The sequence below is a fragment of the Pezoporus wallicus genome, unplaced genomic scaffold (genome assembly GCF_028554395.1).
Source record: "Pezoporus wallicus isolate ANWC-B61680 ecotype Strahan unplaced genomic scaffold, APGP_CSIRO_Pwel_v1 contig_4309, whole genome shotgun sequence".
Taxonomy (NCBI): Eukaryota; Metazoa; Chordata; class Aves; order Psittaciformes; family Psittacidae; genus Pezoporus; species Pezoporus wallicus.
In genome coordinates this window covers 791692-817051 of record NW_026638191.1, presented here as the reverse complement: position 1 = coordinate 817051, position 25360 = coordinate 791692, and the positions used below count along the sequence as shown (strand labels likewise).

At 40.3% G+C, this 25360-nt stretch overlaps 1 protein-coding gene across 1 annotated transcript in view; it reads left to right on the top strand.

The window, feature by feature from the left end:
- The window catches only part of CSNK1A1 (casein kinase 1 alpha 1), a 35650-nt gene extending 10497 nt beyond the window's left edge, over nt 1-25153 (top strand). The window contains exons 4-12 of the mRNA XM_057409769.1: nt 2765-2891; nt 4558-4656; nt 7077-7160; nt 10450-10589; nt 13773-13851; nt 14851-14925; nt 16218-16324; nt 17154-17302; nt 22462-25153. Coding sequence (XP_057265752.1) covers nt 2765-2891; nt 4558-4656; nt 7077-7160; nt 10450-10589; nt 13773-13851; nt 14851-14925; nt 16218-16324; nt 17154-17302; nt 22462-22469 — 868 coding nt within the window. The 3' untranslated portion in view covers nt 22470-25153. The remainder of the gene's footprint in view (nt 1-2764; nt 2892-4557; nt 4657-7076; nt 7161-10449; nt 10590-13772; nt 13852-14850; nt 14926-16217; nt 16325-17153; nt 17303-22461) is intronic.
- The last annotated feature ends 207 nt before the right edge of the window (nt 25154-25360 follow it).

Genomic DNA, 25360 nt, shown 5'->3' with positions numbered 1-25360 from the left:
TACTTGCAGTGTTAGCAAAGTAAATAAAGTACAGGTTACTCCAATACCCCAGCAGAAGTGTCAGTTGCCAGTAGTTAGGAATCCTGTGAGGAATTAGAGGCAGGTAAACATGAAAATAAAACCTGGGGGCCAGACTTCTTTCTTTGTCTTGCAGAGCTGATCCTGCATTCCAGCAGTGCAGAATGGTCAGGAGATTAAAGTTTTCTTGTGCATACGTAGAAGTAGGACAAATGGAGGTTGTGCAATCAACCTGAATTACTGCACTTACGAAGCAGAGAGATCCCTATGGAGGAACCAAATGCTTTTTAAAATGTAGCTTCCAGGGTAGGCTTCCTTTTCATCAGCTTCATTTTTTCTGTGATGCTGTAGCTAAATTTTCTTAGCTTGGTTGAAGACTGATCTTTGATCCTTTTCCCTTGTACTGCAGTCTCTTGGGCACTGAACCATTACTGTGCTAAACAGTTACACTCTGTCAGTACTGGACTTCCATTTCTTGAAGAAAATATTTTATCTAGATCTTGATTTACTTCTTAGAAAGCTTCAATTTTACTTATTGTTCTTTAGACTTTCGCACAATAAGCCTAAATTCCATGTGACAGAGTAACAAGGCAAGGCGCATGGTCGTTTTCATTACTCTAGATAATAAGTTTTGAACTGTGACCTATGGACTTGTTCATAGAGCCTTGTCAAAAACTACTCGGCCATTTGCATAGGTGACTGATAGTAACCAAGAAGTAGATCTACAGGCATAGTCAGTAATTCTTGAACTGAATCTGGTTTGGAGATGGCTAAGATTCTCAACAGCATCTCATTTTGACTCTCTCCTCCATCTCTGCATTGCACTTTTAGAAGACTCTTCTTGGTTGCTCTTGCAGGTGAAACTCTACATCAGTCCTGAAAAGGGCCCTAGGCAGGTCTTAAAATGTGTATGTTTCATGGCTCAGAGTCAGGTTGCAGTGTGAACATTAACCTCTCCATAACTTAACAGGCTTCATCAAATAATACCATCAGCATGGTTTCCTATTTGAGTCACTTGCAAGGGTGTGTTTTTTTTGTTTTTGTTTTTTTTTTACATAATAGTACATTCAGTGAATTTTTAGATGGCAAAACCTGATGAATAGTACTTTTGGTATGGTCATTAACATTTTGGAGAAAACTATTTTATTGACATGTCATTTGAATGGCTGCTTTCAAAATACATTTTTCTACATCCCTTCTTGATATAGGGAATGAATAAGGGTCCTACACTGACCAGTAAAACAATATATATGAGCTGTGGCTCATACTCAGCTTTTATCAGATGTACAACAATGCATTATGAAGTGTGAAGAAGGTACAGGCCAGTAGTTCCTGAAACAAATCCAAATATAGAGTCTTTTCTCTGCAGTTTTGTAAATGTTTGACTCTACTACCCTGGCAAAGCTTGGAATCCTGTGAGTACCGAGGAATTTGTTGGCTTTTTTAGTGTAACTATTTCCCAGACAACCGTGTATTAGCCTCCTGGAGTCATTGCCTAAAGTGGAAATAAAATGTCTATACACATCTCTAAGCCCCAGCTACCACTGTGTTTGAGCTGAGACTTGGTATTTTTTTAAACTGCATGCTCTTATTATGGGGTCTAATCTTGTTGTATCTTTTCTGCACCCCTGTTGTTGGCACTTCAGGACTCCTCCAGGAGATGAGTTGGTCAGTGTGTTACCCCTGACTGCTGGTACTAGGACTGGGTGCCTGGGAAAGGCAAAATGTACCCTTCTGATTGAGATGTTGAATCTTTACAACAAACTATTAGAATTCAGCACAGCTTCATAAGCGAGAGGTGCATGTGAAAAAAACGTTTAACTGTAGGTATCTGGAATGTATGGAAGGACCATAGAGAATAATATTCAGGTTATGTCTTTCAGTGGCCAAAGTATGGAAATTCACATCTGAAATATGCAGAAGTCAAGGCTGTGGCTCCAGGTCTTATCGGGGTAGTTTAGGTGGTGAAATACTATCTGCAGTTGCAGATAATATAAAACAGTGCTATCGTGGAAATGCTAGACATGGACTGAAAGGAAGAACGTGTGTGAGGCTGCCTGCTTGTCCTCACAGTATTGGTAACATTGAAGTTTTTTGCACTGAATTGATACATCAGACACTTCAGGGTGGATATCACCGCCTGGCTGCAGTTTATATTTTGCTACATTTGTATTTTTGCTTTTGTGACACTGTTTTTCCAGTTGGAGTGTTGAAAACCCCTTGAAAAGTCCTTATCTCCTACTTAAAAGGACACCGGAACTTGGTTGCCATTTGTTAAATTTGGATGAATGAATGAAGAGTTAACTGCATGAGCTGCTTTAGTCTGTTGCAGAGAAGTCACCTGAAAACAAAGCCTGAAGGATGTGGAGTTAAATAATGCAGGAAACTGATGGGAGAATAAGGAGTCCTGCAATGAGTTTCGGCTCAGACTTTGTACACACACGTCACTAATGATGTGTAATGGCTTCTGTTTTGATTGCATTTTGATTTTGGTGTTTGGTATTTCAGTTGCCCCTAAAGTGTAGTGCTCTTCAGGGAAAATGAAATATGCTCACACTTGCCAATTTGTGTGTCCTATTTTGTTCTCAGACTTTGTTTCCAGGAAAAATACAATTCTACAAGTCTTAATTTTTAGTTAGCACTCAAGATTCAACATTAGTCAGCAATGTGCCCTTGCAGCAAAGAAGGTTAATGGTATCCTGGGCTGCTTTAGTGTTCCTGCTAATTCTCTTTTTCTTCATTGCAGGTGGTATGGTCAGGAAAAGGACTACAATGTTCTAGTTATGGATCTTCTTGGTCCCAGCCTTGAAGACCTATTCAACTTCTGTTCTCGCAGGTTTACGATGAAAACAGTACTTATGTTAGCAGACCAGGTATGTACAGAGCTTGCTGTGAGGAACTTAAAAACCCTAAAGTATTTTCTGCAACATGGTAATTCTTAAAAAGGTTAAATAACATGTTAGTGTTGTATATAGCCAAGTGAAGACTTGACCCACATAGGAGTGAAGTAATGGTGACTGGCTGTGGTATACAAAACGAGCATGGGCAGCGTGGGAACATAGCAGCACAGATACCACCTCCTTGATGGTGCCGATCTAACAAGTGCAACTTTAATAAAGTGTCAAGACTAGCACAGGTCAGCCATGTATCAGCCAGGATCAACCATGGGGATGGTGATGTAAGGTCCAAAACAGTCTTCGGTTATGGTTGATCTGTTTCAGTGGAAACCTGGTGGGCAGCATAGAAGCATGTGGGTTCTTACTGAATCTCACTGTGCACTCACAACCTTCTGTAACTTCTGGTACCAGACCATAAGCTAATGAATACTGGTTTGGTTGTTGTGGTGCTTAAAGGCAGTTCTTAAAGCTGTTAGTTGAGATACCACTCTACCTCAAACTTAATCAGGGCCTGTAAAATTGAGGTCTGTTAAGTCTTTCTCTAGCAATTGATACTTTTTCAGCTTGGTCATGTGAGTACATAAGAGTATTTGAAACGGACAGCCATTGAATTTTCAGTGGTGGTTTAAATTTCATCTAATATTTCATAACTGATGTTAGTACCAAATTGTCACTTAGCCAAGTGCTCGTAGAATCCCAGGCTCTTGGCCAAAGAAGTTCACGGCATCTGTATGGAGTCAGGGTCAGCTGTCCTTGTTCTCCAATGCCTTGAGTGGTACATGGTCTTTAGAAAGCCCTTTGCCTGCTCTAACACCCTGGAGTCTTGGTATTAGAACGTCTCCAGGGAACCTCTAGTTTTTATGCAGTATTCTTTTGGATGATAAAACACTAATTAGTTGTCATCACCCCCACATAGATGGGATATATAGTATCTCTACACAGAACTGGCTTTTAGGGCATGGTCAGCTGTCAAGGGTATGGTGGTGTAACAGTTCAACTCACTGTGGACTGTGTGAGGGGTGTTGTAGTGGCTGGAAAGCCGCACCATGTTAATGCCTGTGCTGTGATCTCCTGCGCAGGAAGCTGCGTGACTGCTTATGATGATACAGATTTGCCAGAGTTTCTTTGAGTCTTCATTGCTGGCACTCCTGGATCAGCCTAGATATGACACTATGGGCCACAATCAAGTTCTTGCTTGCTCTGTGAAAACTGTTACCTGGAAAAGTGATGCTTGATGATGGATGAATGAATAACCAGATGAATGAGTAACTGGGACGGGGGGAGGGAAAGAGCTTTAAAATTGTCTTATTGTAAGTATAGAAGACCTTTGTTAGAAGTAAGAGAAATTACTCTTTAATGGATCACTATAGCTAGAACATGAACTAGAATGTCTGGGAAGTAGTTTCAGGTATTTAATCTGCTATTTCCTGACAAATATTATGGAGTTTTAATATAGAACCCACCTCCCCCCCCATTTATTTGAACAGCATAAAAACAAGACTTGGTTTTCATTAAGCAAATACATAAGTTGCAGAGGAAGGTAACGCTAAAAATTCATGCTTTCATTGCAGGTTTAAGTGAATTGTATTGTTCTCATTGAAACCTTACCTGTTCTCTTGTTGCTGTTTTGTTTTATTTACAGATGATCAGTAGAATTGAATACGTGCACACAAAGAATTTTATACACAGAGACATTAAACCAGATAACTTCCTAATGGGTATTGGGCGTCACTGTAATAAGGTTAGTCTAATGCTCTTTGTTGTAAAGATCCAAAGGGAATGGCATGTTACTTGATTCAAGCTGCACAACCTTTTTAAAACTCATTGCTAAATTTGATGGTTTAGATGCTAAAACCATATTCTTGACATGAGAACTTGGATTTCTCAGTGTCTGCTTCCAAATGCAGTGGCATACACATGTCTCTGACCCACCCTGTCAGATGCACTTGATTGCAAGCCTGGAAATAGTCTTGCAACAAGATGATAAACTAACCCTAGAGAATATTTAACTACTTTTCTCTCAGTGATGGAGATTCATTATTGAGATAACTGTTATAACAAGCATTTTTCTCCTCAATGATAAAGTCAAAACTTACCTTTGGCTTTGGGGCTGACTTCCTGGGATGGAAAGAATTCATACCAATGTGGGAGTTCCTGACCTTCCAGTCATCAGTGCATTAAATCTTGCAATGACAGACTGGTAAAGAGAACTCTTCAGTCATCAGATACAACTAATAGCCAATATATAGATAAATTGCCTTTATAATCAATGAAATTATGCAGATATGTTGATGAAAAACTGTTAAGTTGTATAGTACCTGAATATGTTATACAACAAAAACTGCTCTCAATGTACTCTGTGGGGGGAGGAAAAAAAGCAGGGGAGGGGGGTGGCCTGAGGTTGCACTTGTTTGGATGGGTAAATGTAGTCAGAAGTGCATGTTTCCTGTTGAAAACCTTATATAGAAGAAAACTTTAATTTTATTTGTAGTTCTCTTGAGTGAAATATGCTTAATCCTGCAATTTGTATGTTGAGCTCGGGCAGACAGGCAGCATTGGCAATGCATTAAGCATGCTACTTAATAGAAATTAACTTCAGGACAAATGTATGTGATCAAGCTGTTTATTGGAAGCAAGATTCCCACTTATCTTCTTTATATGCCATTTGAGAATGTCTCATCTCTTTAGGCACTACTAGTATTTAAAATGTTTACCTTTGTTTGCCTGTATGAATGCCAACTTCAGGGCCATGAACATTAGAAGGGGAAAACTTGATTAACATGAGATAACAGCTCTTGTCTGAAGAGGTGCAGTGCACTGAATGTTTAGATCCAACCATTGTTGGAAAAGCTTGTAAGTCCAGCTGAAAGGCATTTTTTATGTAATCCTGTTGCTGTTAAACTTTGCTTGTTCCCAAGTTTCATACTTTCACTCTGTAGAGCTCTATTTTTCTCTGCTGTGTTGAGCAGTTACACTCCTGAATTTTCTGGCATGACTTAGAGGATAAATTGAAAACTTTGATTTTTATTTTTTTGTTCTAGTTTTAGTTTCTGATTTCCAGTTGTTCTTTTGGGCCGTTTTTCCAGACTTCTGCACAGTCATGCTAGGTTGGCATTGCTGCACTCTGGTTCATCTTGATGTGGATTAATGGCCTAGAAATTGCTGCTGTGCTTACTTTAGTGGAGGAACACATTAGATTTGCATCAACTGAAATGAAAAGCAAAATTGCCTGTAAACCATTATATCGTTTTCCCATTAGTAGCCTAGCTGGGGAGCCACACAGTGATTTGGAGGTGAACAGTGTGTAGGCATAGGCTTGCCTTACTGTTGCAGGGTTTTAGAGATCTGGGACATAGTTCTTGATAGATTTACATGAGCAAACTGAGGAATGGGTTGCTTCAGTTTGGAACCAAGTGCTTTATGTAGGGAGCACTTGCCACCATACAGTATTTACCTTGTTTCTTTGTTGTAAGTAAGTGTAGTTTGGGATTTTTTAGAGCTGAACTGTACCCAGTTTAAAGCAAACCATCCAGCAGGACTAGAGCAGCATGGTAATCTTGTTCCAGTAGCTTCCTGCCAGTTATATTTTTCTAAAAAAAAAAAAATTTTTTTATATTTTTTTAATTCCAAATTTTAATTGAGTGATTGGGAGAAATTTTGCTCCCACCTTTAAAAGACGAATCTTTAGCTCTGTTAGAAATCAGCCCTGCATGCTTATGAAAGTAAACTTTAAGGTGACTAAATGCCTTCTACCTCTTCCTTACTGAAGATTTACATTTTCCATGGGGGAAGGGCAGTTTGTGGAACAAAAGGCTGCTTTTGTAAGCAAAACTTCCAATTTCCTTTTTTAATACAGCCAAATGTCACCATTGCTATCCCTGGTCAAGGCAGTGCCATATTGGAGCAGCTCACAGTTCAAATTGACCTTGTCACATCTTCCAAATTTTCTCCTTGGAAAAAAAAAAGAAAACAAAAAAAAACCTAAAAATTCAATGTGAACATAGCTGGTTTTTTTGCAAACTACAGTGCTTGGTGGAAGAAGGATGGCATTTGGCTACCCTGTTCTTTCTCAAACGCCTCGGTGTTGCCTGTCTGCGCCGGCCATTGTTGCAATGTAAGCAATACTGTTTGATGCACTGCCACCCTCTATTGTTTGTTCAGTGTTTAGAATCTCCAGTGGGGAAGAGGAAAAGAAGCATGACTGTTAGTACTTCTCAGGACCCATCTTTCTCAGGATTAAACCAGGTCTGAACTGTCTCCTATTCCAACCTCAACCCCAAATTCATGTGCTTTATTTTTGTTTTGTTTTTTTGGTTTGTTTTGTTTCTTTTTTTTTATTTCCTGGAGAATGTAGACCTTGCAAAAGCACCTCTTATGTTGGCATTATTCAGACATACTTGGCAAACATGTAACATTACTAAGATGTTTCCCTGTGGCGCTTGTTTAAATGGTGGAATTATTTCTAAACTGGATATTAAAAAAGGCTAAATGTATGTGCTTGGTTTCACATGCAGAAATGATTGTATTTTTGTCCTTTAAAACTCGAAGGCAATCTGTTGAGTGTGTTGAAGGACAGATGTGCCACCCTAGTGAAATAGTGGGGCTTCTGTGTAGGGCTGTCTGCTTGCCTTCCTGTAGGGCTCCTGCAATGCCTTTGAATGCATGTGAAGTTCTTTTACTGCTTCAGCCAGACTCCTTCCCTTGCAGTTTTTGTTCAAAATCTTTCCAAATGTGTAATGAGGACTCCTGTTTTCATCCATTGTGCTTATAAAATGAAATTACTCCGATAGGCTCTGTCATGGAGAAGCATGAGTTTATCTTGTAGTGCTAAATGTACTACTCCTGACTCTCTAAGAGAAGATAAATTGGAGAGGAATGAAGCCATATGCCAGTTTGTAGCAGGACAGCTGGAAATTGCTGAGTATGAATCATAGCTCAGGAGTTTGGCCATAGAATCGGTCCATAGCTTTCTGCAGTGATAGCCTTCATGTATTAAATCCCAGGCAGCTCGCTGCTGTAGGCAAGCTGACAGGCTTCTGTTGTCTGCCTCTGAAACTTTCTTATCAGTCGAGGCAGAGACTTTGATCTACTTCTCTAGTTGCTCTTGGCAGATATCTTGCCCTACTTCTCCAGTTTCCTGCTGATTGTGCAACAAACAGAATTAAGGTGGTATGAGGTTATCTGTGGGAATACGTCTGTGTTCCTGCTGGCTGGCATCAGTACATTCTGTGCTCATCCAGCTCAAGCTGTGTCTTCCAACTTAATTCTTTGCAAGATGGACTTGCTGCTTTGCCTTCCGCTCGTTGTGAATGGGAAGTACAGAATGGCCCCAAGCAAGGGAACAGAGTAAACTTCCCCAGTAAAATCAGTGCTGTAAATAATATCCAGTTACTTGACTGGTGTAAAACAGGTCTGGTTGCTGAATTGATTCTTCTCTTCTTAGGGGTTCTGCCCATACCTCTTGAGAAAATACAGAATTTCCTTGTTCAGGTCTAATATTGAGAGCTTGTAGAAGCTAGGGAAGAGGCAGAGCATCATTTATAAGTTATTTGGAGAAAGTAGTCTTACCATTACTGTGCTAAGCAGGGCTGGACACCAGTTACTTGTCTATGAGGCACACTTCCAGTGTTAACTATTTTGATTCATGAGCTGTGACTTTATCACTTCATACGATTAACTGCAAGATCACCAGGATGACAGAAAGCACATGAAGGCTTTGACTTGTTTAAAGAGTTCATAGCTAAATATGCAGGGAAAGTATTCCGACTGGTGTGCATTTGGTTTTCCATTCTCAAGGCTCACAGTATTTTGCTTAAAATAAGGGGCAGAGGCCCTGCAAAAGTAACTGTTGCAAACAATGCATCAGAGGCTGTCACTGGGTTAGAAAGCCTTAATCAGAAAAGAAGGGATTGCATTTGAGCTCAGCCTTTGCTTCTAGGAGAATTGCATTTGCAGTACAGTAATTGAATAGGAGCTTTGTATTATCTGCATTAGGAGTTCAGTATCAACCTAGTTCGTTGCTTGGTAGCTGGAGAACATGTCCATCCATGCTGAGTAACCGCCTCTAATGTCTTTGTTGCACTGACACAGCTACCAAGACCCTCAGTTAACTGACCAGTGTAGTTGGTATAAAAACTTGGATTTACATGCTCTTGCTCTAAGCATTCTGGGCTTTCAGGGTGACCTTCGCCAGAACACCAAATGTGCTTTGTGGCTGAATGTAAATCATGGCAAGATTTCAACTCGAGGTTTTCTGCTCTGACGTTGGTAGTTTAAGAGGTTTTTAGCTTTGTTTCTCTCATTGAGGCTATTATAGTTAGAAAATCTTTAACCAGCATTCCAGGATGTACCTTTCATGGAATTCAGAAACTTTCAGTCTTTCAGTGTCTTTGATACGCATTGAGTGTCGCTTTACAATTCACAGCATTTCAGTGTGTCAGAGTGACCCTTTGTTCCAGTTCTGGATGCAGGTGTACCTGCATATCAATCTCCAGTGCTTGTTTGCATTTAAAACTGCCTCTTCTGTTCTGGAATCACCTTTAAGATGATTAGGTTTTTACTGGGAATTTCTTGACCCTTTTGTCATCTTTCCATCCAGCCTTCCCCCACCCCTTACTTTTTCACTGTTAATCTGTAGGAGTTCTAGCCCGATCCTGTAGCATTAATCCAGTGTTGGAATTGGGAGCTCAGCCTGATTGCTAGAATTTGAAGTGTTCCTTACATACTTCTGCCTCAGGTTTTTTTTGTCTAGTCCTGAAATCTTGTCACAAGAAGTTACAGTCTGCATTAACCTTTGTAGATAGGCTGGCTGTTACACACTAATAACAACACACGCACTCAGTTGTTGTTAAATATCAAACCATTGGGCAAGCTTGGTTATTACAGACTAAAATTGGATTCCAGATACTAGGCTCTAGCTTCCTGCCTGTATTAATGTCATTAGCAAGTGCGTAATGCTGCTGTGATAGCATTCTGGTAGTCTTAATATGAGCATATAATTGAAAGCAAGATGTCTTGTTTGCTGTTGAAGGTTTTGGCCTTATGCTCTGCAGAATGGCCAGTGCTCTTTGAAACCTGGAGAAGAATACAGGATGTGCATTCATTGCATTAAGCTGCTGAGCTGCCATTAACTCTCTGTATGTGTAAACTGCTCTAGCATGAATGGGGTTTTGTGAAGTGTGCTTTTGCACATACTAGTTTCCTTCCTAAATTGTGCACTGTAGTTATTGAGCTAATGTGATACAAATTACAAAATGGCAAACTTCAAATAGTTGTAGATCTAAGATACAGATGCTGAGTAGCACAGTCTAATCTATCCCACTGGACTGAGAAAAAGCTTGAACTCCTTTACTATGAAGTTGTTTTAACTGGCTAGTTAAAGCTAGTTGTGACACTGCACTGTTACTTTGCTTCCTCTGTAACTGTAGGCTGTTACATTGTGTGGATGTCTTAAAATGTAACTAAGGCCTAGTGAAAGAGGTTGGGGATTCCTTGCATTGTATAGGAATATAATCTATTTTCATTTTTCTTTAAGTTATTCCTTATTGACTTTGGTTTGGCCAAAAAGTACCGGGACAACAGGACAAGGCAACACATACCATACAGAGAAGACAAAAATCTCACTGGCACAGCTCGATATGCCAGTATCAATGCACATCTTGGCATTGAGCAGAGGTGAGTTCAAGGATATTACTGCTGTGCTTTTGAAGGCTGTAAGATGATCATATTTGTAAGCTTCTGAAGTGTCTGAACTAATGTTATATGAAGAAGTATATATATCCCTTTGCAAGTGGTTTTCTTTTTGGCTGTCTGTGTAAGGGTAGGGAAAAACAATCCAAGTATCTAACTCTCTTATTGACGAGACTAAGTATTGCAGGCATGAGGTGGGTGCTCTGCATACAGTTATCCTTTTTATTAAAGGATGAACTATACTTTCATGTGGATCTGTGAGAGGACCTTCACAAATAAAGTGGTGCACTTTCCTGGCTGTGTTGGTACCTGTTGATGCCACTGCTTATTGGCTTGAGGTGCAGCTCTGTAGCCAGGAGTATTCTAAAGCTGGTGGTTGTGTCCTGCGTTTTCATTCTCCTTTCAATTGTTGTTTGTCCTTTTGCCTGCAAGCAAGACTTAAAGATCTTCTACTTCACTCACATTGTATTTTGGTTTCTGGTATACACAATCACAGTGGCTTTGTATATGTGTGTGTATACACGCACACACGTGTGTGTATATGTATATATATTTATGTGCTTGAGCTTTGCTTAATCAACAAGCATATTTTAATCATCTGGATCAAAAGCATACTGCTACTTCAGTGCCCTAGGAGCAATCCAGTGGAGATAGCAATTCAGATTGATTGGAAGTATAGTTAGGTACTCTTAAGACATGAAGCGATGCCTTTCTTCCTTACCTATATGCCTAGCTATTGTACAAGTGTAATAGCGTGGCTTTGTCACATGGTGCTGAGGTCAGTTAGACATAGTTAAAGCTGCCATGAATGTCTGTGCTTCTGTCCTTCAGTTTAATCAAGATGAGAAGGACTGAATTTCTAGTGGTCAGCTTCAAAAGAACATGTAACTTAACAAATACATGGTGCTTTTAAAATGCTTCATGTTTCCTTTTTGCTTTAATTTCCTCAAGTTCCCTTAAGTGTTTTTTTGTTATCTGTCAGTATCAATATTTAAGCCCATTTGACATGGGACAAGTAAGGCAAATAACATTTGTCATTTCTGAGGTCAGTACATTGCATAGAACCCAAGCTGTTCTTGTAAGGGAATAGCTGTGTGAAGGGGAAGAGCTGCAAAGGATGATGCTTTTGAATTTAGTTGGAGGTCTTGTACCATCTCTGCTGGTACTGGGAATTCTAACATGTAGCTTGGTGCATATTAAGAGCCATTACATTGTCTAGATGAAGTCAGTGGTGAGGCAAACAAATAATATATTCCTGTAATAAAGAGAAACCAGTCCTGAAGATTATGGCAGAATATTTCAGCTGTTTCTGCTGTGCTTGGACTGCTACAGAACATGTTTTCCTGTTCTCGAGCTGTTTACAGTGTTATCCATGTTTTGGTTTAGGGATGGAGTGTTGTCCTGAAAATCACTTTGTATGCTCCAGAGTAATATATCCACTACAGATTTACAGAACTAAATGTTTCCTACTACAAAATCATGAAATTAAACATTAAAGCAATGAACTGGATGGGGGATGGAAACTATTAATCCCTTTATAGCCTCTGAATTTACCACTGACTTCTTGGAAAATGTAATTTTATATTATGACCCCATACTGGTTCACTGAATCCTGTTGATGATTAAAATCTGCAATTCTAACAGAATTAGCAAGTTTTGCAGGCTGGAGCTTGTGGTCTTAGTATCGTTTTTCATCCCTCTGTTTTCGGCTGTGGCTTCATGTTTCAGCTGAGATGACCTCGGAGCTAGCTGCTGTCAAGAGGAGAGAACCAGTCTTTTCTTTTGCTTCACCCCTGGGAACAGCCAGTGGTGAACTGGTTTAGGGAGCCAAGCTGGTTTTCTTCTGGGATAGCTGAACTGGATCCCCAAAGGCTTGGAGAACTGGAACAGGAGTTGAGGGGGTGACAGGCTGACCATTCTAGTGATTGGTAGTGCCTCTATTGGGTTGGCTGTAACATAAAGCATTGCCTACAGTTTCTTTCTTCTCATACCAGGATCTGACAGGATTCTTACAGGTTGCTTCCACTTAAAAGCTGCTTTACTCTCACCCACTCCTGTAGTACTGTTTGTAACACTGTTCTCAGCCTTTTGTGCCCTTGTGCGGGTAGTGTGTAGAATTTCCTGCAGCCATTTAAATGCTTGTAGATGTGCCTGGGTGGCAAAGCAGCAGCAATGTGTCCAGCTCTTTTGATAAGAGGGCTGGGTGGAGAAAGACAAGTTGTTTTTGTGTCCCTTCTTAAATAGATACCAGCTGCAGAGGGGCAGTCAGAGGAAAAACCTGATTCTACCAGAGCTGGGAAGAGGCAGCTTTGCCAAGAGGAAAAAAAAACATGGAGTGTTTTTTCCACTTCAGTGAACTGTACTAGGCCTAGTAACCTTCAAAGCCATGTAGCTCAGTAGATGGTGTTCATGTGGCTGAAGCGTGGATCTGGAGCCTGTGCAGTACAGAAAACATTTGAAGCCTTTTAGATGAGAGTTTGCATGCAAATTCTCAGTGAGATCCATGGGTGGAAATCTTTAACTGCCTTGAAACAGACTTCTTGTGGGAAGAAAACAGAGGCTCTTCTCATATTTGTGCATGCACCTTTCTAAATATTGCTTGTCTTAGAAGTCACAAAAGCAATTCAGGGTGTTTTAACAGAGTGGAGAAAGAAAGTAGTTATGCCCTTTTGGAGCCGGATGTTCAGTATTGGTCCCAGATTGAGGCAGAGTTCAGGGAAATCTTAAGTTAAAGCTAATGCCGTGTATTTTGTACAATGCATTCTATGGTTCCTACAGGTAAACCTCAGCTTCTATCCAAGCTATATAATTAAATGGGAAAGACATTCAATATTTCATTCTTATTTTCCAAAGTTTTTTGTTTCCCAAATTATTCTAATGTAACTACAGATGGAAACTTACCACACACAGTACCTACTGAATGTGCCTTACTTGGAAAATGAATAGGAGCACTTCTTGCTTGTGAAGACTTACATGCCTCCGAGTGGAATCCTGAACACCTAGATGTCTTAGCTGTGTTAGAGACCTTCCTTTGCACCAGAGCTTAGGTTTTATTCCTTAATTACTCTCTTAATTACTTTTAAATAAAATAAGTAATGCTTGCACTATTTGGAATCAAGCGTGAAATGTCCAGTTCTGTAAATTGATGTTTTCTTCCTCTTTCTCCAGTCGTCGGGATGACATGGAGTCTCTAGGCTATGTATTGATGTACTTTAACAGAACCAGTCTGCCTTGGCAAGGATTAAAGGTATGTTAAGTTGCCTTCCCCGCCCTCCACACCCTCTTTTCCTCTTCTTTTTCATGTTTGGGTATGGTGCTTTATCCTGTTGCTCTGGAGAGGTAATTTTATATTAAGTTAAGCTTCAGTTACACAAAGTGGCTTTTCCCAAGGCCATGATATTTATAGAATATAGAAGAAAGGGTCTTTCTGCTTCTTGTGCAGCAGGCAAAATGTGTATTGTTTGACTGTCTGAAAACTTATGCTAAACAATAGCTTACGTCATCTTTGCAAATTATTATTGTCCTGTTTAGGCTGAGGCCCTTGGGAAGTAGAAAATTACATTGTTAGTGGAGAGCATTGAAATAACCTCTTACGTAGGAAGCTTAGCTTTAGTGATACCTTCAGTCCAGGTTATGGCAGAACTGCGTAGCTACAGCAGAATTGTTTTGAGTGGTTTTCATGTATGGTTGCCAAGTAAAAGCATGGCAAATATTTCTGTTCTCTGGACTTCAGTGATTTGTTTTCATGTTTTAATTATTGCTCTTCCTCCATGTGAGACTTGTGTAACTCAAATCGTGTTGCAGCTGCAGGGTCTCTGTACAGGCAAGCTGCTTGTGTAACACTGGAACTCTTCAGCTGCAAATGAACGTAATGGCTGCTTGCTCTAACACCCAGGCAGCCCTTGAATGGGGTGCTGAGTGGGAATTAATAGAACTTTGGCAAATGGAAATGTAAGTCTGGTCTGTTTAATGGACAAAAGCAGCAGCTAGAACTACACGAGTTGTGCCATGTGATGGAGGCATTAGACTGCGACAAATGGTATTAAACTGTGTCCAAATCTTAATACCAGATTGACCTTCATTCTCTCTGCAGTAAGTGTGTGGGACTTGGAGATTTCACAAAATGCTTATGGTTGACCAAAGGATTTTTGTCTTTGGTTTTTTGTTTGGTGTGGTTTTTTGCTACTGTCCTTGTTAATCCATTGTTGCACAATATCTCTCATACTGTGACCTGCATGTTCCACAGGCTGCAACAAAGAAGCAAAAGTATGAAAAGATTAGTGAAAAGAAAATGTCCACTCCTGTTGAGGTTTTGTGTAAGGTAAGAGTTTCCAAATGATGTCAGACTGTGAAGAGGAACTTCTTTGCTTTCTTTAGGCAGGGGGAGGGTGGTGGTTTTGGTGTGTTGTTTTTAACTAGAGCCAATGTATTAGGTATTTTCACACGGTATTTGTTGCTGAATAATACTTCTCTGGCGGTCGTGGTTGCCTTGTTTGGCCACCCAGTAAGACTGTGAATGTGTGTAACAGGGCAGGCAATTGTTGCTGTTTCTTGGCATTGTTCATGCCACCATCATTCCAGTTCTTGGTGCCTGTCAGCTGTGGAAGCTCTCCAGCTCTCTTGGGTAGGCTTGCTCATTTAAGTTTCTACAGTGAAAGGTCTACATGTGCCCTTGTCCTGGGTTCAGCAGGATAAAAAGCAAACCAAGATAGAGCTGTATAGCTTGCTTATATATACTTGGTTCTGCCTCTTCAAGATTGTTCATATTATGTTCTTTATTTCCAATCATAATTCTGACCCCAAACGACCTTTAGAGCCAGAATGTTTTTCCAGTGCTGCCACAGTTCAGGAGAAATCTGAAGACCCAAAGTATACTTTTGGGTCTTAAACTGTGGCAGCCGCATACTTGTTAGCAAAGGCCCTCGAAAACATGTGGTAGTCTTTGCACATAGAACAGCAGCAGCAATGATTGCACTTTCTAGTCATGCACACTTATATACCCTTACAGTCTGACAGCATCTTTCAGAGTGCTGAACTGCTATATTCCATTTTCTTGCAGTACAGCACTGTGCTGTATGCTATTACCTGTTTACATGCTGGCTTTAGTGTAGCATTCAATGTACAGATATATAAAGCAGAAGATCTTTGAAGGAGATTTTCATGGTTCAAGTCTTCACACTTACTAGTAGTAACTGACCTTGCTTCTAGTATGCTGAAGTAGATTGTCAAGGAAACAAGGAATGGAATCTTTTAAGAGACAGTAATTAATTTCAGAGACCTAGTTAATGAGAACTAGTTTTAACTAGGGTGAATAAAGTGCTTTAAATACGTTGTGTGTTAAAGGTTTTGGTGGTAGAGAACTTGTGATTGTGAAACATGCATCAGGTAACAATTCTGGGGAAGGCATGTGTACCTGGGGACCTGCTGATCAAATCCACTTTCTGAAATACAGTATAAATGAATAACTAGAGGCTCAGTGGAATTTACACTTATGAATCTTCAGCCAGTTATTATCTGCTATTATAGACAGAAATACAGCTTTTTGCCTTATTACAGGGTTGTTAGAAGCTTTTTGCTGCAAGCTGTGGCTTGATTAACACTATTGATTTACAGGGATTCCCTGCAGAATTTGCCATGTATCTGAACTACTGTCGTGGCCTGCGCTTTGAAGAGGCACCAGATTACATGTATCTGAGGCAATTATTCCGTATTCTTTTCAGGTCAGTCTCAAAGTGGAAAAGTACAGGAATTCTGTCAATGCTTTACCAGTTGCTAACTGCTATGTGGGATTTGCACTGCAGAAAGCTGCTTCGTATGTGTGAGGTGTAGGGAGTTCTTCTGGGACTTATTTTTATTTCAGAGTTCAAAAGCTATTGAACAATATTTTTAGGTCCTTTAACTATTAAACATGAAGGCAAAGATTCTCTTGGGTTTGTGTTGCATAATCTGACCACTAATGCTAGAGGCTTGAGCCCATGCTTCAAGTTCTGTTGCAGGTAGCGTTAAAAATGGACTCCTCAATAGATGGGTTTTTGAAACTATATGTTTGGAGATTGGTGATGGGACTAACAGTGTCGCTCAGAGGATGGATTTCAGTGGAGGGGAATAGTGCTGTTTGGCTGAGCTTGATAGACAAACCAGAACATAAATTCAGCCTTGTAGAGTGAACAGCATCTGTCAAAAGAAGAGCTGGTACTGATCTCCCAAGAGTCTCCCTCCAGGTTTCTGGAACCCAAAGCAATTTTTATTCCATCATCTTGCAGTTCTTAAAACCGTGTATTAAAAGAAAGGAAAGCTGAGCGCCTCAGTGCAGGCAGATAGGTAAGCTGGGTTGTGAGGAAATAATGCTGCTACAAATGCAGACCTTTGTGTAAACAGTGATGAAAACACTGCTCGATGGTATTTGGGCTTGCTTCAGGAATCCTTTTAAGTTACAAAAGCCTTTAAGCTTACAAAAGGAGTTAACCTGTAGTTCTAGGGTTTCAGCAAAGGATTGGTATTAGCAGTAAGGAAGCTATGATGTGTTAAAGTATTTCACTCTCTTTCTAGGACCTTGAACCACCAATATGACTACACATTCGACTGGACAATGTTAAAGCAGAAAGCAGCACAGCAGGCAGCCTCTTCCAGTGGGCAGGGGCAGCAGGCCCAAACCCCCACAGGCAAGCAAACTGACAAATCCAAGAGTAACATGAAAGGTTAGTAGCCAAGAACCAAGTGACGTTACAGGAAAAAAAAATTACACTAATTTGGACAATGTTGGCAATTTAAGTGTTAGATCAAGGAGGTGGTTAAAAAAAAAAAACATTATTTGGCTGTCAATTGAAAAAAAGCAAAACCAAAAGACGTCCTTGGAGAATTTGACTACTAACTTTATACCAAAATGTCCTTGTTCTTCATATCATTTCTTCTGGGGATATTGGGTCATTTTAACCACTGCATCTTTTGCTCCCGCATTAACCACTTTCCAAAAACAAGAAACTGACTTGGTGTTGGGAATGTGACATCTTTATTTTATATATATACACATATATATATTTATATATATATAAATATATAATACAATCCAAAATCCTAGACCTAACACTTCTTGAAAGGTAAATCTCATTAACTAGGCAAGGATCTAGTGACTTTGGGTTCTACTCTGTTCCAGCTGGTGTAGTGCTGTGGGTTTGCATCTGTTCTGTATACCTCAAACATTGGAAACAGAAAATTGTGAATGATCTGGCTTCCTCGAGTGGGTTTACATTGAGACATTTGGTCCAGAGTTAAAGGAGAGGACCAGTGAGCTCAAAATGCCTTGCCTAAACCAAGGAGTAACCCTGAGCTGATGGGGACTGCCAAGTCACAATTTTCTGAAGTGTCTGGATGCTCTTGGGTGGGCTTCAGGTTTCTTGACTATTTTTAATGTTTCCAGGTTATGGTTTCAAAGGGAAATATTGTGAGATGTTCAAGGTGTAATTGTGTAAGAATTGAAAACTGAGTTCTGAAAAGGCACATATGAATTACTTGATTTTTATTTTTTTTACATATTCTTTCTAGAAGTGCTGGTTTTTTTTTTGTGATGTAAATCTGCCAGTGTTATGTCTTGTAAGTTGCTAGAATGAAACTGCTACAGCTAGTGACTATTGCAGGCAGCCTGGTAATGAAACTGATTCCTCAAGATGAGCTGTGGATAAAACTGAAGCTAATGAGGTTTTTCAAGTAAGAATAGAGAAGCTAGGCTTAAATTATGTACTGGGGTATTGCTAGTACTTGCTGCTCTTCAGTACATTCTTGCAAACTATCACTTTTATATGTATAAAACAATATATGAAGCTAACCTGGCAGACTTGAAAGTCCAAGAAATGCACAAGTGTTTACAATAAATCAGAACATTGGTTTTAATGTACTGTGGCTGTGTTCAAACATCAGGTGACTTTAGTCAAAATAGCTATCCAAAACCACACCACTTCATCCAGAAAGATGCAGTAAAATACCTGCTGGTCTTCCTAAGATTCCATCTGAAATGATTTCTTGAAGAAAAATTTCCATAGGATACCATTAAAATATCAGGTTCTTTGTGGCATTGAAAGTCCAACCTGTTCTGCTGGAGCCAGCTGGTGTTACAACATTGAGGGCCATAAACCAGTTCCCTCAGCCGAAACCCTAGTACATACAGAACCAGTGATTAAGCACCCAGGCTTCCTGAAATGCAGCAGCTCTGACTGAAGTTCAACCCCCAGTGCTGAACCCAGCCCTGTGTAAGGGTGTGGAGAGGCTGGTGGTTAGAGCAGGAAGAAATCATCTGAGCAACAGTGCACTCTTTGCAACAGCTGGTGCTCAAAGTGAAGCTCTTACAGGAGGTGATGATCTGTAAATGGGCAGTGCCCTGAAAAGCAGGTTGTATGCACTTAAAATACTGCCTTGCTGGTGAGGTATCCTGAGGATTAAGGTGCTTTTCTCCTGGCTCACTTTTCAACTGCTATACCTTAAGTGAAGAAAAGGTCATTATGATTATCTGCCTCCACCTTGTAGTGATGATTTAGTGTGAGAGTGCAAAGCGGCAGCTGACTGACAAGCATGAGTACAGGGAAGCTGTCTTGCTGTTGAACCTTACAGACCATTTCTGTTTCTTGACAAACGTTCCTTACCAACTTCTTGGATAATAAGGCCATAGCTATAGCTACAGAGAAGGTGCTGCTGTTCTAGCAGAATTTCATTGACTCTTGCATGGAGTAACAGCCTTTTGGAGGAATGACTCCCTCCTCTTTCCTCCCCATGTTGAAGAAAAGGCTTGTGACCTTTGGATTGATCAAGCTGTAATGTCAGCAGAGTGTTAATGTAGTGCTTATCCAACATCTGAAGACTTTCCCAGGTCCTAAAATAGTTAGCTTGGTCTCTTCATCAAAGTAAAGATTCCAGATTTCTAAAATCCTACGTGCCTTTATGTGGGGAATATTGCTTGCTAATGAAGCTTTTCTGAAACCAGCTAAGCTCAGGCAGGAGACTGTATGAGTTGCTGAGTATAAGTTGCTGTCGCATTGAAGATTAATGAAATACATGGCATTTTTTTTTCCCGGAGTTCAGTTAAATTCTTACATAGCTGCTGTAGCAAAGCCTATGCTGAAGTGGCTTAAAAGGCTTCGTGGTATCAAATTATATCCCTCTGGTAACCACATCCAGTTTAACAAGAGTACTGGAAATAGCAATTCACAGGTGCATGTATTGGTTAAATCCTTACAGTATACTGTATAAAGTGTAAGTACTATTGAAAGCATGCACCTGGGCAGGGTGGTGAAATCTTAATTTTTTTCAAGTACAGAGACTTCTGTGACTTTGAGTGCTTGAACAGTGTACTCATTTATCAACATTCCTGTCTCGGATCCATATTAAACCATCTCACAGAGTTCTGTAGGCTGTTCAGGCTGAATATTCTGTGTGGTTCCAGGGCAGCCTGTCCTGTCAGTGGCCTTTTTTTTCCCCTTCCTGTCCCTCTCTGGAACTGTGTGCAGTGTCTTTTGTAACAGCAAGGTCAGCTGGTTTTGAACCTGGGAGATGTGAACAGAGTGAGCTGTTCTGCTGACACAGGGAAGTTCAGCTCTTGATCTCTTGACAGTGCAGCAGTTCAGGTGTGATTTGTAGCAATGCTTACAGTCAGCTTCCCTCAGTCATAAAACTGACTCAAGCAGTCAGTCTCTGGGATAAAGTCTATCGGTTCCATTTGCAAGACGTTTTTAGTTCCCTTCAGTGTTGAGTTCTGTAAGTCTGTCAGCAGCCCCATTAGCTTGTGATCGTGGCAGTATTTCTCAGAATGGACTATTAGTTCATTTCTTGAGATTTAGCCAATTGACAACCAAATACTTCTGTTTGCAGGTATTAGAGAAAAAGGTTGAACACCTCTTAAGTAGAGAAGCTTTTGGAGTACAGCAGTATAGTTACTTTCCCCTTGCTGATCAGATCTGCAGCTGTGGTAATAATAATAAAGCAACCTTATTATCTCTCTTGTAGCATAGAGATTGAGGTTTTGGGTATTCCCCCAGGGGGACAAGGAGTCATCAATGTGCAGACTCAAGCTGGTCCTGTATATAGCAAAGATTTTGTTAGAGAGGTGCTGGCATAAACTCCTCAGCATGTTCTTCATACTGGCAAAGTCTTGTGTGCTACATGAATGAGTCAACATCTCACTTGAACAGCTGTGGCTGTGCTGTGTTTAGGAACATCTCTGTGTAGTCTTAATAGGACTTGCAAGAGATTTTGTGGATTGAATCCAGTTCCCTGTAGTGCTCCATAGTCGGACATTCTCTTGCCTATAATAACTTGGATTTGAGGTATTCTAACAAACAGCAGCAAGTCATTTGTTAGCAAATCCTTTGTCCTCAGGTTCAGGATCCCGCTTTCATTTGAAAGGTCCAGGCTTCTAAAGCAGGGAGTTTCCACACTGGGAGCACATTCTTCCTTTGTTGACTTAGTTTTGGCTGCTTTGATGGAGAAAGTGCTTCAAATGATGAATCAGAGTTCATGACTGAACACCCTAAATGGAAAAACAGTGTAATTTTCAGTTGTATGCATCAAGTAAGAGTTATGGACAACTTTATGCCAGTGGAACTAGGGAATCACTGAGGTTTCTGTGAGAGTTTGCACCCAAGTGGGAATGGCTGTCCTAATTCTGGTGCAGAAGTTTTATTTTTAATTGCTAGTGCTGGATAAAGAGAATTGTCCTTCAGTGCATTAAGTCTCAGTTCAAACAAAGCTATTGAATCTCTTCTAAATTACATGTAGCCTATTTTGGAAGACTTAAAGCTGTCTTCTGGGTACTGTCCAGATACATTTTTTGATTGAATGTGAGGCTATGTTTAAGACTTGTTTGCACTTGCTTCTCTCTGGATGACAGCACAAGCTATAGCTGAGGTCAGCTTTGTATTTCACTGAAGAGATTTCTTTTGCAAAAGCTCAGAGCTGTTGCTCAGATGAATTCATCCATCAGCAGAACACTGTGCCTTTGGAGGGCATCCAGAACGGAAACTTGCTTGGCAAAGTCATCTTTGGTTGAGACTCCTTTTTCCTCTTTAAAGCACAGTGCTGCTACTACCTGAATAGTAGAAATGAGTACATAAGCAGTCACATGAAGACTGGCTTAGCTTGCAGTAACTGGTTCTTGGGGATGTGTGTGTGTATTTCTTTACTCTCCCTTTTCCACAATGTCTTGAATTTGTCATTTGGAGTACTGAGTGTTGAAAGGATTGTTCCTGACACCCCATCTCCCCTGTCACATGAGCTGTTTCACTTGTCCTTCCAAGGACAGAAGGTATATTGGGTTCCTAGTCACTGACAAAGGTTCACACTTCTGTTCTGGTTGCCCAGAGCGTCGTACATGTGAGCTCGTAGCTAACACTAGTTACTGTAAGGTAAGTTATTCCTGTTCCTTTTCCTTGTGTCTGTGTGACACTGCTGTACTGCTTCTCTGAAAAGCACCACTGCAATCAGATGACAGTTTGACATTCAAGGATATAAACATGAGACACTGCAGACAAGTAGAAAACAATCCTATGAAATTACATCCTGCTTCCTAGTGGCAATAACACATCTTGTTTTCAAACTGTTGGTCTGAATTCCTGTTAGAGGAATGTGGCATCCAGCTGGTACATAAGCCTGTTCTGTGCAGTAGCAGGTGTGAGCGAGAGGTGTGTGTTTGAGCTGAAGGGTGGTGGCAAATGCTGGTTAGCTTTGGAAGTGGACACTAGGAACCCTGCCGTTCTGAGACAGAGCAGCATTTTCCCCTTTGAATGACCATAACTGATGATTAATTCTCCTACTGTGAAGGCTGTTTCTTGTTTCCATCCCGTATCAGTAAGTTGCCCTTGTGTTTATCTTGCAGGTTTCTGAGCATGGCAAGGATGGGACAAAGCAGAGCAGATCGGAGCAGGACTTGTCACTCCCCAAATCCTAGAAATTTTAGTTCATACGTACACTTGCCAGTGGCTGTGGGCAACCATTTACTTGGTGTAAAGAACTTACTATCAGTATAAACTGGCTCTGGGCAGTGTCAGTGATGCTGCACTTTGAGTTGTAGCAGCTGTAATTGTGAATATTACTGAGATAGTGAAACATGGTGTCCAGTTTTCTATTGCATTTTTTTCAAGTGGAAAAGTTAACTAATGGTTGACACACAAGTGGAGAAAATTGTGCATATGCCAATTTTTGTTACCTTTTTACTTTGAACTACACTGCTTATGAGATCTCATTGTTTTGGAAGAATGGCATGAACAGTCTTCGGCAACAGTTGTGATAATTGTAAATGCTCACAATTGTGCACTCTTTTCTGGTTATTCCTCCCTGGGTTTTGAAAGTTGTACACTTAAAACATTCTTAAAGTTGTTGGCTTCTATGTGCAACATACCAAGCCAGCTGACATGGTAGTAACCAAAGATTCCAGTTTTTAAGCGTATGAAAGACTCTGCCTGCTTACCTGTGCTAGAAATAACAGCATCTAAAGTGAAGACTTAAGAGAAACTTAGCGACTACTAGATAATCTTTAGGACTCTGCATTAACTCTATAATGTTCTTGGTATAAAAGGAAAAACAGCATATTTGTCACGAAATTTAGTTAACATCTTACAACTGAACCTGTATGTAAGTTGCTTAGATAAATGTAATCACTGTAAACATCTATATGATCTGGGATTTTGTTTTTATTTTGAAGCGGGAGCTTTTTTTGTTTACAAGTTCATTAAAAACTAAAAACTGTTTTCTGTAAGGAAATGAGGTTTTTTAATTTGCCTTGTTAATTCAGTTGAAGAAATCTGCATTACCCTGTTTTTAAACCAAGTTGCAAGGCCATTTGTTAAGCAAAAGACGTCCTATTTCTTTCTAAATCATTTTAGATTTAGTGTTGTAACTCTTCCTTGTTTTGTTTTTAAATAAATTTTGTATTTTTTCCTTGAGGGGGAAGGGGCAGTCTTGCATTTTTATAACTTGTTGGTTGAGACCAGCCCTCTGTACTAAAGATTGGAGCTTTTTAAACCAAAATGGCATCTTTTGCAGACCCAGCATGGGCAGCCCCCCCCCCCGAGCGCTGCCGTGTCCCGCACCGGCTGGACTGACCTGGGATTGCTGGTTTTAAGCAAACAAATTTGGATGGAGTATTCGGATGGTTTTAAACCAAGGCATTTTCTTTCAAGTTCTTGTGAAGTGGATATGACCAGATTTACTCTTGTTCTCGGGGACAGCCTCGCACCATGCAGAGTTCACATTGGTTACTGCCCCAGGCTGTCTTCCTTCTCACTCCTATTCTAGCCCAGCTGAAAGAAAGAAATACTTTTATTGCTGGTAATTCTTTAACAGTGTAATTTATTCCTTTATAGCATGTCAGAATAAATTAAAAAAATGTCTGAAAATGCTGCCAGATGCCTATTGTGTAAATGTTGTTTGTATGTTAGCTTTTTAGACAGTTTCCATGCATGTAGCAGAGTTCCTGCTCACAACTCATCTTTTTACTGTTTGAAAAGGTCTTTCCTTTTGAAAACCATTTCTCGAAGATCACAACACTTACACTGTGCACCCTCTGCCCTCATGGAGGGGTAACCTGGATCAAGGCCGTGTTCCTGTGCGGTCACTATGCATACTCTCCTTACAAGAAGGATCTGCCCTGAGAAGATGTTAAACTTTAGGTGGAGAACATTGTGTGCTAATAAACATTTGTATAGATAATCTGGGAGTACAGGGCAGCAAAAAGTCTGCTGGGCTTCAGAGATAGCAGTGCACATTTGGAAACCTCTTCTGAGTCAGAGCAGTCTCTCTCTGGTACGTGGAAGGTGGAAGAAGCTCGTTCTGGCTAGGATGTTCTTCCAGACCCAAGTATTGCCCTATGCGAATAAGGATGCTTTACAAGCAATGCCTCATATGAAAACTGGTATGTTTCTAAGAACTGGTATCTAGAATACTATGTTATGTCCTTATATACGATTTCTACTGTCAAGGCAATGCCTCTGACAACATACATTGGTGGAAGGGGAAGAAGCATCAATGAAATGCCTTCTTGACAGCTGTTTTCAGAGTGGCTGCTCGGAATTGTTTTGGCACCACTTTTCTTGCTTTGACATGAAATATTTGAAAGTTGGAGGAAATAATTTGGTTTCAGGAGAAGAAATTATTTCCTCTGTCCATTAAATTTGCTCATGACTTTGAGGAGGGTTGTCAAACTTTAGAAACAAAACTGCCCTTGATAAGCACTGTAAGTAAGAACAGCTCGTGCTCGGAGTGTCAAAACGCATTTGTTTGTAGTTGTTACAACTGCAAGCCTTGTCCTATGGAGGGACAAGGAGTCCAGTTAGTCTTTCAGACATGGTGTGTAATAGAGTTTACTCCTGCACAGAGGTGTGAGCTTGAACTGTCAGCCTTGTTGTGCTGCTTTACAGAAAGCCAGCCTGCAGCAGGCATGTGAGCAGTGCACGAGATGGCAACCTTCCTTAAAGAGATGCTGTGATACTGAACACTCATTTGCTGTGTAATCAATTTGGTTTGTAACAAAGACTTCAAACTGAAAGCATTAAAAACTATGTGGATCTTGACTTCTGGTTGCAGCTTTGCAAAGGGTTTGTGTTGGGAGGTTTATTCTTATCTGCTGTGCTGATGCAAAGTCACAAACTTCTGCAAGTAATTCCAGGCCCTTTACAAGTAATTATCATTATAGCAGAGGCTGTAAAGGGCAAGAGCTACAACCTGGTGCTCCCTGGAAAGTGCTAGAATTCAGGTAATGACATTAGGCTGTGACAACA